Source organism: Mus caroli, unplaced genomic scaffold (genome assembly GCF_978045245.1).
Source record: "Mus caroli unplaced genomic scaffold, Mus_caroli_1 scaffold_12, whole genome shotgun sequence".
In the NCBI taxonomy this organism is placed as follows: domain Eukaryota; kingdom Metazoa; phylum Chordata; class Mammalia; order Rodentia; family Muridae; genus Mus; species Mus caroli.
The window spans coordinates 98,319,279-98,333,823 of record NW_028227267.1 but is presented as its reverse complement, the minus strand read 5'-3'; the positions used below and the strand labels follow the sequence as shown (position 1 = coordinate 98,333,823).

At 41.1% G+C, this 14,545-nt stretch overlaps 1 protein-coding gene across 3 annotated transcripts in view; it reads right to left on the bottom strand.

Moving 5' to 3' along the window:
• Positions 1 to 11,105: 11,105 nt before the first annotated feature.
• Positions 11,106 to 14,545, bottom strand: part of Uchl3 (ubiquitin C-terminal hydrolase L3) — a 42,842-nt gene continuing 39,402 nt past the window's right edge. For all 3 annotated transcript variants that reach the window (XM_021181780.3, XM_021181783.2, XM_085828813.1), the window contains 2 exons: positions 12,182 to 12,240; positions 11,106 to 11,325 (listed from right to left, as the gene is read on the bottom strand). In XM_021181780.3, coding sequence (XP_021037439.1) covers positions 11,242 to 11,325; positions 12,182 to 12,240 — 143 coding nt within the window. In that variant the 3' untranslated portion in view covers positions 11,106 to 11,241. The remainder of the gene's footprint in view (positions 11,326 to 12,181; positions 12,241 to 14,545) is intronic.

Sequence of the window (14,545 nt, the reverse complement as noted above, 5' to 3'; positions counted from 1 at the left end):
TGGGCTCAAGGAGAAGCACTATTAGGAGGTGTGGATTTGTTGTAGTTGGTGTGGCCTTGTTGGAAGTGGGTCACTAGGGGGTAGGCTTTGAGGTTCGAAATGTTCGAGGTAGGCCCAGTGTCTCTCTCACTTCCTCCTGTGTGTCAATCTGAATGTCAACTCTTGGCTCTTTCTCCAGCACTGTGTCTGCCTACATGCTGTCGTCATGCTTCCTGCCATGACAATAATGGACAAAGCCTCTGAAACTGTAAGTCAACACTAATTAAATGTTTTCCTATTAAGAATTGTCGAGGACATGGTGCCTCTTCATAGCAATAAAACCCTAACTAAAATAATTGTTATTGTTGTGGTCTATATAAAATGATTCATCTCAGACCAAAATATAGCCTAAAAGAAGTGTACAGTTGAAAGAGATATAGCTCATTAAGGTTGGGAAGGCAGAGCCACAAGTGTATGAGGTAGTTGGTCACATCAGATCCCTAGTCAGGAAGCCAGGATGTAAGTCTGGCTACAACTAGCAAACACTATTAATAATGAAGCAACATAGCCGGGCGTGGTGGTGCTCGCCTTTAATCCCAGCACTCGGGAGGCAGAGGCAGGCGAATTTCTGAGTTCGAGGCCAGCCTGGTCTACAAAGTGAGTTCCAGGGCAGCCAGGGATATAAAGAGAAACCCTGTCTCAAAAACAAAAAACAAAAAACAAAACATAAACAAAAAAAAAGAAGCAACATACAAAATTAACTTACAAAAGTCAGTAGCCTTCCTATATACAAATGACAAATGGTCTTAGACTTGACCCATCCCAGCAAGCTTCCAACTCTTCTTCTTTTTTTAAATTTTATTTTATTTTTAATTTATTTTTTACACTCCATATTCTGCCCTACCCATTCACCCTCCAACTGTTCCACATCCCACACCTCCTCCCCACTCCACCCCGTCTCTACCTGGATGCACCTGACCTCTCAACTCCCTGGGGCCTCCAGTCTCTTGAGGGTTAGGTGCATCATCTCTGAATAAACACAGACTTGGAAAGTCCTCTACTGTATGTGTGTTGGGTGCCTCATATCAGCTGGTGTTTGCTGCCTGTTTGGTGGTCCAGTGTTTGAGAGATCTCAGGAGTCCAGATTAATTGAGACTGCCGGTCCTGCTACAGGGTCACCCTTCTCCTCAGCTTCTTTCAGCTTTTCCCCAATTCAACAACAGGGGTCAGCTGCTTCTGTCCATTGGTTGGACACAAATATCTACATCTGACTCCAGCTTCCAACTCTTTTTTTTTGTTGTTGTTTTTCGAGACAGGGTTTCTCTGTGTAGCCCTGGCTGTCCTGGCACTTACTTTGTAGACCAGGCTGGCCTCGAACTCAGAAATCCGCCTGCCTCTGCCTCCCGAGTGCTGGGATTAAAGGCGTGCGCCACCACGCCCGGCTAGCTTCCAACTCTTAAAGGTTCCCAGCCTTTTAAAACAATGCCATCAACTGGTGACCACATGTCTGAAGACCTAATGAGGGATGTTTCACATTGAAGCCGTATGTAGTTTGTATATCTGAAAGCTGTTATAATTTCCTAGGTAATTTCAGTTCATTTAGTGACAGTTTCCACTAAAGGTTATATCCAGTGGTGGGCTCTCAACCACACTGCCCATCAGAGGAGCTACAGACAACAGCCTGCCTTCACTGTCTTAGAGGGCTGCCTTGGGGTATGTAGTTGTCAACTATAGAAATGTCACAGTGAGGGCCTTCACCTAACAAACAGATATAAATAACAGGTTCAGAATAACCCAAAGACACAGATTTAGAGTAACTTAAAAACAAAACAAAACAAAACAAACAAGTAAGAATATGTAAGAAATGAGATCAAAATAGCTATGACACACTGGCAATGCCCTCCGAGGCCTTAAGAGTCTTTTTTGTTGTTTTTTTGTTTTTGTTTTTGTTTTTCAAGACAGGACTTCTCCACGTAGACTTGGCTGTCCTGGAACTTGTTCTGTAGACCAAGCTGTTCCTTGAACTTGAAAATGGATCCTTGTGCCTCTACTTCTCTGCTAGGATAAAAAGCAAGTGCCATCTTTTTTTTTTTTTTTTTTTTTTTTACAGTCCAATCTTTATCCGCCTCCCAGTCTGTCCTCTGACTGTTCCTCATCCCATTCCTCCTCCCTGTCTCCAAGAGGATGTCCTCCACCACCCCATCAAACCTCCCCACTCCCTGGGGCCTTGAGTCTCTCGAGGGTTAGGTTCATCTTCTCTCACCAGGCAGTCTTCTGCTGTGTATGTGTCAGGGGAGTTTTATTTATATATGTTCATGTGATCAAATTTTATATCAAAATAAAGGAAATGATGATCCACTTTCTGCTACGTGAACAGAGCATATTCCATACTTCTGCTCTGATAATAATTTAATGAAAATACAAGGAACAAATCTGTTTGTTTATTTTACATCCTGACTTCAGTTTCCCTTGCCACTCTCTCCTTCCAGTCCCTCCTCCCAACCTCCCCTCTCCCCTGCCCCTTTGTCTTCAGGAAAGGGCAGACCTCTCACTGATATCAAAGAACCACAGCATATCAAGTTGCAGAAAAGACTAAGCACCTCCTTGTTGTTCCCACTCAGGAATCATTCTCGGACCCCAAAAGACCACCAAGGACCTTATTCTGATGCCAATCACACTAGGGTCTTATTTTAATTTAAGCTGGAGCTTGGGCTCATTGCTGACCCTGACTAAACAGGATGGGAGGGTGAAGCCCTGAGCCCTCAGCAGGACAAGGTTTTATAGGAAATGTCAAGCAAGCGAGGGGGTTTCCAAACTGGCAAGCATAGAATTGCATGACTATTATAACATATGTAAGCCAACAGGTGGGTGCTCTAAAGCAAAACCATCAACAATCACAAACGGTCTGAAAGTACACCTGGAACAATCAAAGTAATCTTGATTGGCTGTTACTAAGGAGTAGCTAGGGAGTAAGTCTGGGGCATGGGCCAGAGGCAAACTCTGTGGTTCTTCCTAGAATGGGTGCAGCTTGGGTTTAGCTGAGGTCAAGTTCTTGGGCTCTTTTTCTTTTAAAATGGAGGCTGGCCCCAAAATGCAGCAGGTTTGGCCTCTCATCCTCTCCTTTTAAAGCTGCAGGAGGCAAACCAGTAGAGGGAAAATGGTCCCAAAAGCATCCAACAGAACCAGATACAGACCCTGCTCCCACTGTTAGAAGTTCCACCGAAAACCAGCCTACATAACCATAACATGAATACAAAGTGTATAGGTTAGACCTGTGCAGGCTCCCTGGTTGTTGGTTCAGTCTCAGTGAGCCCCTATGAGCCCAGGTTAGTTGATCTTATGGGTTTTCTTATGGTGTCCTTGACCCGTCTGACTCCTACAATATGTTCTTCCCCTCTTCTACAGGATTTCCTAAGCTTCAACTAATGTTTGGCCGTCTTATCAGAAAATCTTAAAAAATGAAAACATCAAACTTTGTGTGTATAAAAAGCCCTGTAAACCAGCTCTCAAGACATCTTACAGTGAGTACACACTTTTCAAGTGGTTTCTTTGGCATCAGCAAAGGATTTAATTAACAGAATTTATACCCAAGTCACCGGCCTTTTTTATGTGACAACAAGGACATGCAAACATCCTTATTTTATCTGTGGACTAGTTATGGGCCCCATCCCAGCCCCACCTAACATGACCTATAGGACATCCATAGCCCAAAATGACACAGTATGTCTTATCATCTATCTATACTCTCCTGAACACTTCAAGCAATCTCCAGATCACTAGGAATACCTAATACAATGCAAATACACACAGATCTATGCAAGAATTATCTAAAATAGATTCAAGAGGGTGGTGAAAGCTGGCAATCTCTTGGTGCCCACGGGCTGCAGAAGTTCAAAGTTCCAGTCCTCCTACAGGAATGAGCTTCTTCGATCTTTCTTTCTTTCTTTCTTTCTTTCTTTCTTTCTTTCTTTCTTTCTTTCTTTCTTCCTTTCTTTCTTAAAGATTTATTTATTTATTGATTGATTGATTGATTATATGTAAGTACACTGTAGCTGTCTTCAGACACTCCAGAAGAGGGAGTCAGATCTCGTTACGGATGGTTGTGAGCCACCATGTGGTTGCTGGGATTTGAACTCCAGACCTTAGGAAGAGCAGTCAGGTGCTCTTACCCACTGAGCCATCTCGATCTTTCCCTAGACTTTTACAGCTTTCCTGGACCTTGCAGCCACAGAGATAATTTTTTTCTTTTGGAGAGATGATTCAACATGATGACAATGATGATGGCAAAGAAGAGGAAGGCAGAGGCCCATGGGGTCAAGAGAGCTATAGGTTTGATGGTTCTTGGCCTCTGGAGGAATTCGGTTTCAGCTTCAGCTCCGGAGGAGACATGTGATTTCCTGGCAACTTTGGCTCTGATGTTCAAATACAAAATTTCAATAGTATTTTCATCGAGATGGGGGCTTGGACCTTGCCTTCCCACTTTCCTGAACTTCCAAGTCTTGAGACAGTCAGTGACACCTAAAGAGAAACTGTAGGAAGGGCAGACACTATAGGACTCAATGCTTAAGTACCCAGATAGTCACCAACCCAGGATCTTTGAGGGATACTTGGAGAGTCATGCAAGACCCCAATCTCCCAAACTAGCTCCAGATTGGGAGTCCCAGGGACCTTTTCATTGGAGAACATATGGCCTGTGACTCCTCATTCTAGAGCCTGAGAAGACAATGATCTTGGCTCCAAGGTTTCCCAGGAAGGACTACTGTCTACTTCTTCAACCTGAGCCTAATCATACTTTAAGAGCATCTTTGTGACTAAGATCACTAAGCCCCATGTGACAGTGGAGGGGCACTGTACTGTGGTGGACAGTGAGGGCCAGAGAGAAAACACAGCGACCCATCAAGAAGCCCATGATAGTTCCAGAAGTGATCCAGACTCTCAAAGATCTTTAGCTTTGGATAATCTCTTTTCTACCATGGCTTTGTTCCTAAGGTGGTGGTTTCAGTCCTGGTAGCTTCGTTAACTTTTAGAAGCCTCCAGATCCTTTCTACTCCCTTCCCCTTGCCCTTGCCAACAAGCTTAGCTTTTTCTATCATCCTAGGGTCTTAAGCATGTGAAAAACTTAATTGAGCTTATGGCAATCTGTCATTCATCCAAACTGACCAATAAAGCCTTTATTTATGCTAAAAAGAACCTTACCTAAAATATACTTCTAGAATAAAGTTTCTGTAGGTCCTAGAAATATGTTTCTCTTTAATTTTTACAAACACTGGTAAAGGAATAGTCAGCTTGTAGATGTTTACTTTGGAGGCTATAGAAGCCGACATGCATTGAAAGATAGAAATATCTTTTTTTCTTTTTTTAAGATTGATTATACTTTATGTATATAGTACACTGTAGCTGTATAGATGGTTGTGAGCCTTCATGTGGTTGTTGGAAACTGACTTTTTAGGACCTCTGCTCACTCCAGTAAAGCATGCTCAATACAGCCAACTCGCTCGCTCAGTCCCTGTTTGCTCTAGCCCAAACATTTATTACTATACTTAAGTACACTGTAGCTGTCTTCAGACTCACCAGAAGAGGGTGTCAGATCTGGTGGTTGTGAGCCACCATGTGGTTACTGGGATTTGAACTCAGGACCTTTGGAAGAGCAGTCAGTGCTCTTACCCGCTGAGACATTTCGCCAGCTCCTGATAGAAATATCTTGAAAATTCGTTATTGTCACTAAATAAGTGAATTGCATATTACACATGGCCAGTGATAAGACTTACCTAATAATCACTATATACAAATCTAAATGAAATAAAAATGAATTTATTTAAATATTATAAATAATTAGATTTTTTTAAGATATTATTAAAGTGTGATTAGCCATGGAATATGTCGAACTTCTGTTTTAGTCACAAACATGAAAAGTGTAATAGATTAACCATAAAAGTATAATAGATTTAGTCTTCACTAAAGCACTTCTGTGTATTTCAAATAATTTTTTCTTGCAGTGTTAGGAGTTCAAAGCAAACAATTACCGTTGATGAAAGATGCGTAGTCAACTCCCAAAGTCCTTCATGCAAATACATTCAGTCCCTGTGTCAATACTTGTAAACGTATAACTAAGGCAGGACATAGTCCCAGGGACTGGAGTATTGCTGTGATAGGCCTAACCACGATATTGTTTGGAGGAATGTGGAGTTTGGAACGTTGGACTTGGAAAGCCATAGAATGCTTTAAGTGGGACTTAATGGGCCACTCTAGTAGGAATATGGAAGACACTGGCGCTGAGGATGATGTGAACTGTGGAGATTCTTCTTATGATGTTTTGGTAAAGAATGTTGCTGCTTTCTGCTCTTGTTCACAGCATCTGCCTGAGGCTAAGGTAAAGAGATTTGTATTCACTACATTGACAAAGGAAGTTTCAAAAAATCCCAGCATAGACGTTCTCCTCTGGTTTACTCTCATGAAGAGTGTTTTGATCAGTTTAGCAAGCTTAGGAAAAAAACAACAAAATGTATGGTTTTAATAAAGGAGTACCAGGAAGTGAAATGGAGCTAAATCCTGTGTTCAAGGATATTAAATAGAATTAAGGGAGTGGTAACCTTGGGGCAAGATCCCACCAGCTAATTTTATTGTTTATGTGTTTGCAGTTGAACAAGGGATAATTATATCTAAGCATTATTATGACCTAGTTATTGTTTTCATTTGAACTTTTAATCTGAAATGAATTACGATTAAGAAATGGAGGACACTGGGACTGGGACACTCTTCTGGTGTGTGTCTGAAGACAACTACAGTGTACTTACATATAATAAATAAACAAATCTTAAAAAAAAGAAAATGAAAAAGAAATGGAGCGCACACCTGTGATCCAAATCTTGAGGCTGGAAGACACAGGCTTTTGATATAGATCTTGACATGGGATGACACACACTTTTTTTTTAAAGATTTGTTTATGTTATGAGTACACTGTAACTGTACAGATGGTTGTGAGCCTTCATATGGTTGTTGGGAATTGAATTTAGGACCTCTGCTTCGCTGTGGTCGGCCCCACTCAGCCCCAAAGATTTATTTATTATTATAAATAAGTACACTGTAGCTGTCCTCAGACACACCAGAAGAGGGCGTCAGATCTCATTATGAGTGGTTGTGAGCCACCATGTGGTTGCTGGGATTTGAACTCAGGACCTTCAGAAGAGCAGTCAGTGCTCTTACCCCCTGAGCCATCTCGCTAGCCCGACACACGCTTTTGATCTTGAGGCATAGTGGTCATGAAAAGTGTATGCCCATGCATGGTGGTGTATGCCTTTAATACCAGGAGGCAGAGGCAAGGAGATCCTGTAAGTTCAAGGCCAGCCTGGTATAGAGCAAGCTCCAGGTAGAAATGCTTAGGTCCAGGCGTGGTGGTGCACACCTTTAATCCTAGAAGTCAAGAGACAGAGGCATGAAGGTCTCTGAGTTCAAGGTCAGCTTGGTCTATAGAGCAAGTTCCAGAACAGCTAAGCTTAGGCAGTGAAGGTAACCACTGGAAAACAGAAAGCTGGTGATAATGTAATATAACAAGGGGAAAATGTTCCAGCCCTAGCAAGCAGGAGAACATGGCAGTTTCAGTCATATGGCTCTGGCGTTAGAGTCAAGAACAGACTGGGGTAATTGATGCTTGTTAGCTGGAGCTAAGGGATTAGTGGTAATTAAGAATAGATCAGCACCACTGAAGTAAAATCTTCTGGGAATTGTTTTCTGAGAGCACAAGAAAAGCTGTGTTCCAGAGATAGAAGCTGGACTTTGTAATGTTGTAAGAATCACCCAGGTGGCACTGGGTTTGAAGGTATGAAGGGGTCACGAAGAACAGCTGAGGCTTAGCACTGTAAGAGGCCAGGAAAAGCCATTGGTGAAGGTGTAGCCCATAGTTGATGGCCCAGGGTCATGCAAAGAAGACTGAGGCTTCACATCATGAAGCGATCCTATGAGAGAAGACCCCAGTGTACTGGAGATGCCAGTACCATGGGATGACCACCAAGAAGAGCAGCAGTGGAGTGAATCAACCAGAGCCTAGAAGGCAAAACTGGAGGTGTGACAGAAGTCCTTTGGAGGAGTCCAGAAGATGTGTGAATCCCAGACATTGGAACAAGAGGCTGTAAAGTTGAAGTTGCTTTGGATATCTCAAGATGTTAGAGATGGCAAAGACATGGGATACCTGCTGAGGAAAGCTGCTAACAGGGAGTAGAACCAGTTGTTGCAGTCAACAGAGATGGAGTTGTAGATCTCAAGAGTGCTTTGGCATCAGACAAGGATGTGCAGTTTAAAGTTTGCCCAGTTTATTTCTGTCTCACTTTGGTCCAGCATTCCCTATGATATTTTGGAATGGTAATGTATATCCAGTGATGTTGGAAGTGTGTGATCTGCTTTTTTTTTAAAGACTTGTTTATTCATTTAATGTATATGAGTACCCTGTTGCTGTCTTCAGACATACCAGAAGAGGGCATCTGATCCCATTACAGATGGTTGTGAACCACCATGTGGTTACTGGGAATTGAACTCAGGACCTCTAGAAGAGCAGTTAGTGCTCTTAACCGCTGAGCCATCTCTCATGATCTCCTTTTTTATAATTTGATTTTATAGGGGATTACAGTTAAAGAGACTGCATGAATTTCAGAGGATAGTTTGAACTTCAAACTTTTAACATTGTTGAGACTGTTAGCCTATAGGAACTTTTGAAGTTGAACTCAATGTATTTTTTTTTGCATTATGCTATGGCTAGGTATGCTTCCATAGACTCATATGTTTGAACAAGCCTTTGTGACCAGAGTGTAATGTAGTGGTTTGAATATGCTTGGTCCAGGGATTTGAAGTATTAAGTGTGGCCTTGTTGAAGGAAGTATGCCACTGTGGGCATGGGCTCTGAACCTGTGAGCCAGCCCCAATGAAATGTTTTCCTTTGTAAGAGTTGCCTTGGTCACGGTGTCTCGTCACAGTGATGGGAACCATAACAAAGACAGTACCGTCCCCCCAGATTTATTATGGTGATTCACATTAAAGAAATGGGCCACACATTGCTCAGCCTTAGTCTCTGCAGATTTCTACAACAAACCAATAATCTGTCCTACAGGAGCCAAGTCTTGAAAAAGTGACTAAGCAAGAACTGAAGGGTATAGGGCAGATGTGGCAAGCACTTAGGAAAAAAGAAGGGGAAAATTTCAAGTTGTCTCATAAGGGATTGTTGAACAGTATAGGCTATTGTTCAGACCGAGCCCCTCCTGCAGTAAGCCTCAACAGACCAAGTCAAAATGAGTCACTTATGCCAAATGACACATAATCAAACAGGAACTTAAAAAAAAAAAAAAAAAGCAAATAGATCCTGAAATAGATGAGTTTTTCAATGAAAACTCAGTTACAGTTTAACATGAGTCATGATAGTAAAGCAAATATCCTCTGTTGCGGTCCTTAGACATAAACAAAAAGCAAAAGCAAAACAAAGAAACAAACAAACCAACCCTAACACTTCAACCCATTAGTTTCCCCCTCAGTGTTCTTCATAGTTAAGTTAGAGGAATATTAGTTCTGGATATTGTCCCATTACTTTAGAACTAAGACGTTGCACATAGGAGAAATACAGGGAGGCAGGAAGAGCTGCACAACAGGCATGCAAACACACAAATGACGTCACTAGAACAGAGCACTTGGCTCTAATCCCAGACATGACAAAGGCATGTAGGTGTGGTGTCCCAGTATAGAATGTAATTCAGATCACTTCATTCCAACTGTCAACAGCTTATCTAGTCTGTTGTTACAATGATGGAAAACAGGAAAACTTAAAAGGCCTCCAAAGTAGCTTTCTGATTACACCTTGTTTTTTTCCAATTTATTGATTCCCCAAATATTTATATAAGTCACTTGGGGACCTAGTTTAAAATGCAGGTAGTAAGGTAGAGTCCTAAACATCATTTATAAGTTTCCAGGTGCTGATGCAACTAGACATTGATAATAAAGATACTATTCATTCTACAACACACTGCCATGACACACTTGCTAAAAGACACTTTTGCCACAAAAATGCCTCAGGAATCCACAGTAATTCAGTGAGTCATCATTACACTACACCCCAGCACTGGTTCAGAATTTCATGTAGGATAAGCTTGCCTTTTTCCTATTACCCTCAGTCCAACTCAAATCTGCTTTTGTTGTCTTGCATCTGAGAAGAAATGTACATACTGTGAAAATAGATTTTATGTGTGAAATTCAATGAGTTTTGATAGATGTACACAGCCAAGTAGCCCTCTCCCATGAACATCTAAAAAAGTCCATTTCAGTAACCCTGGGTAATTATAGAGTAATCCAACTCTATAAATGTTCTTCTTTTTAGAGCCTTATGTCTTTAAAAACTTCCTTCCTAAAAGCACACCCCGACCAACACGAGCACACCTCTCATTAACTCCCACTGTGGGTTTAATTCCCTTTGTCTGTCTTCTGAAGCCCCCGTGTCCCACATATTCCTCCATGGTTATCAGATTGATCTTTCAAAGTTATAAATCTTCACTCTTGTACTTAAACGCCACCCCTGTGACTTAATATCACACTGGCAGTAAATCCAAATGTCCTCTCCTATAGCACGCTTCCTTCCCTGCCCCCACTTCTTCCTGTGTGCAGGTCATGGATCCTTCTCTCAGGACGTAGAACTTGGAGATGCTGTAAACACTATTTCCTGTTCCTTCCCACTCTCCAATTTTCTCTCACTCCGGTCTCAGCTTTGGTCAGCTCTGCACAGAAGGCCTCCTTGTCTCCATCACTGCTTTCAGCGTCCTTTGTGTGTCTTCTACCTATCTCTAATCAAAGGGGAATGAACTCCACGGCCAGGGCATCAGTTAGCACTGTTCACAGCTGCTAACATCTGTTGTCTAGGATGGTTACCATCTTGTTGCAAGTAAACGCTCAACAACTGTTTCCTGTATAAGTAAGGAAAGATAACATGCAATGTGTATTCACACTGGGAGTGAAATTCTGGACCAGTGATGTTCTAATACGTGATCTTCTTGAAATATCAAAACAGCGAGAGAGCATTCACTAGCAAGAGAAATCTACTCAGCGGGGGGGAAAAAGCAGAGAACTGACCTTTAAGTTGTAGCAAAAACAACACAAAATACAGGTAAAGTCAAAGTTTATTCACATAAAGTTTAGTCAAGTTAATGAAAATATTAAAAATTTTGAGTTAGTTATGGCATCAGAAATTTAACTTTTGTTGCAAATAATACAGTATTTGGTGTTTCTGTCAAGATGCTATGCTGCCGAGAGAGCAATGGCATTAAATCTTAACTCATCAGGGTCGCGTTCCATGAACTTCTTGCAAACTTCTATGGCATCCTATGGGAGGGAAAGTATAAGTTTTCAGTTTATAAATTCTGTATTTTTTTGATTCACACTAATTTTATTCTAAAGACTTCTTTTTCCAATATGAAATGAAAACTTAAAATGTCGAAAAATAAACAAGTGGCAAAGTGATTTGCTTAGCATAAAATATAGTAAATACTGCCACCACGTCCCTCTGCCTGTATCCAGGGCTGATGGTGAGAGCCAGAGTCTTGGCAAGCATTCCACTCAAGCCCCACCACCCCTCCCCCGCTTCTCAGAGTCTTACTAAGTTGCCCAGGTTGATAAACTCTCTCTGTACCCAGGCAAGTAATTTCCCATTCCTTTTTTCTAATTTCTCCAGGTAGTTGTGATACTAATGTTTGCCATAAAACCCAGATGATCAGGAGGTTAAATGCTCAGGAGGCAGAACTCTGCAAGTTCAAGGCCAGTTGGTCCACACAGATGCTTTCAGGCTAGAATGTTAAATGTAAGACCATCTCGAATCAACTTTTAACCTAAAAAAATTATATCATGCTTTGATGTTAAGCCACACAATTTGTTCCCATGAAAATATCTCTAAACCTGGGATCAAGTCACAACTGATGGTATCAGATTCAATGGAGGATGACCTATAATTAGCAACTCTTTTGCCTTTTTCAAATTTAAGCTTGTTCACACAGGGCTTGGGAACAAAGTTTCTTGCTTGTATAGTTTTAAGATGAATTCAAAATTTTGTTTGGGGATGTTCTAAAATGATCAAGGACCATGAAGCATCTACAGAAAGAAAACTTGCAGTCATCTTTAAAGATGTTTAAAGATGACAGGAAAGTCAGGAAAGTTTAAAACAGGCCAGTTACTTTACTGTTACCTCTAACAACGTCTCATCACTAGTTTTCCCATGGTTAATTGGAAATGGTTTCCGTCCATCTGTGGAAAATAGACAAATAGTTTAAATTCTTTCTTATTCTTACCTACCGATTTCGCTTAACAGTGAATCAAGGAAAGTCACATAGTTAAAGTAATATATCTTAAAATAAGATTATCAAATATACAATCTATGGCTTTAGTTTCCCCCAAATATCCACAATTAGCATATGTATACCATTTGCATTTAAAGAAACTACACATCTGGATCAACACCAACTCTGAGCAGAGGTTTCTTCATTAAATGAGTGCTTTCTACGGCTGCACCTTCTGTCCGTGAAGCAGCAGCAATGCCTCTCTAGGTCACTGCTTGATGGGTCCCTGGCATTTACAGTACACGTTTTGGTTAGGGTACATCTTATCTTCAAGTAACAATTTTCTCCTTTATGTACAGGTCCCTACAAAAATCCCCAGTTGGCCTATAATAAATCTTTCTTGTTACTTTTGTTTTGTTTTTGAGACAAGCTTTCTCTGTGTAGACCAGGCTGGCCTTGAACTCACAGATTCCCCTGCCTTTGCCCCCAAGTGCTGGGACTAAAAGCTGCAGTCACCCAGAAATCATTTTTTACTCTTAGAGATACAAACGCTTCTACACTTTTAAAGCTAAATCAGAGGATCTTATTTACATAAGAATGACATGATTTTATCAATGAAAAGCCAGTGTGGCTTAATTGTATAGTATCAATGAAAGTATCATAAAGCAACAATTCAGCTAAGAACTATTTACTAAAATATTTATGCAACTTCACAATAATCTTCAGTAAGCTAGTCTTGTCTATTTTATGAAAATGTGCATAATGATAAGAGCCAATGCTAATCAAAGTGAACTTGATCCATATCCAAACTTTTTAACTTTCTACATAATGAGATCTTGTTTCAAAAACAAACAGAAAATAAATACAGTAATAAAATACTCTCAGCCGGGCGTGGTGGCGCACGCCTTTAATCCCAGCACTTGGGAGGCAGAGGCAGGCGGATTTCTGAGTTCGAGGCCAGCCTGGTCTACAAAGTGAGTTCCAGGACAGCCAGGGCTATACAGAGAAACCCTGTCTCAAAAAACCAAAAAAAAAAAAAAAAAAAAAAAAGAGTTAGATACTGACCATTGTTCTTGGGAAGTTGAAGAAAACAAGCAAAATGAAACTATACACATTTCATTCTAACACCAGTTTAGAGCAAAGATAACTGCGAAGCTAGAGAGGCAGCCTTCAGCTGGATTTCGTACTCATGTTGTGAGGTACTGGGGCTTGAAGCAAGTGTACCAAAGATGCTAGGAAAATCTCCTGCCATTCAGCCCTATCCCTAGTCTCTCTAGACTTTGTAATTCGAGGGGAGAGTCACCACACTGACCATCGGCCTGGCCTTGAACTCACTCCTAGCCCAGAGAAGACCTGAACTTATGATCCTCCTATCTTGCTGGTAACTAGGATCACAGGCCTGTAACTGTCTTGGCTTAATTTTGATATGAACGGTAACCACTGGCCAGGCACAGAGACACACACCTTTAATGCCAACACTTGGAAGGCAGAGGCAGGCACATCTCTGTGAGTTTGAGGATAGTCAGGGTTATATAGTTAAACCCTCTCTAAAAAGGGGGAAGGTAACTTGATGAAAACTTACATATTTACATAGATAGTCTCAAAGGATCTCCTGAAACAATACTAACTAAACCAAGTGACAAATGTTAATGCACAGAAAATGATCCAAGTAGGCAAATGGCTTCTTATACAATGGACTAGAGGGGCTGCAGCATCTCTGCGCTATATATAGTGCTCTTTCCCCAAACATATAAATCATGGTGACATAGTAGACAACACGGGTCAAAGGAAAACTCCAATAAATGTCCTAGCTTCTTAAAAATAAATGTCACTGACATAAAAGGCAATAAAAGGGATTCAAGAAGACAAAGTTCCAGAGCAGGCCACCTAACTTCCACAGCTGAGCCTGGGTTCACTGCTGTAACAAGCATGCTCTGAGCCAGGTCCCTTCATGATGTCGCATCACTGCTACTGACACATGGCAGTCCTACAGAAAAGTATTCACCTCTTTCAAAGAGAGACACAGAGCGAGATTACAGTGTGTGACTTATTTTCAAATGTTTCGGAAATACTAACAGGGTTTGACAAACCTAGGAGAGAGGTAAATGGAAGGTCTATATACTATCCTCGTTCCCATAAATATCCAAAACTATTCTAAAATACGAGTTTTTCAAGCTTACTTCTAACAGGCAATAATTCATTAGTTAACATTTTTAAAATCTGTTTACTCTGTCTACTTGGAATTCCCCATTGAACTCCTATCTGCTAATTTA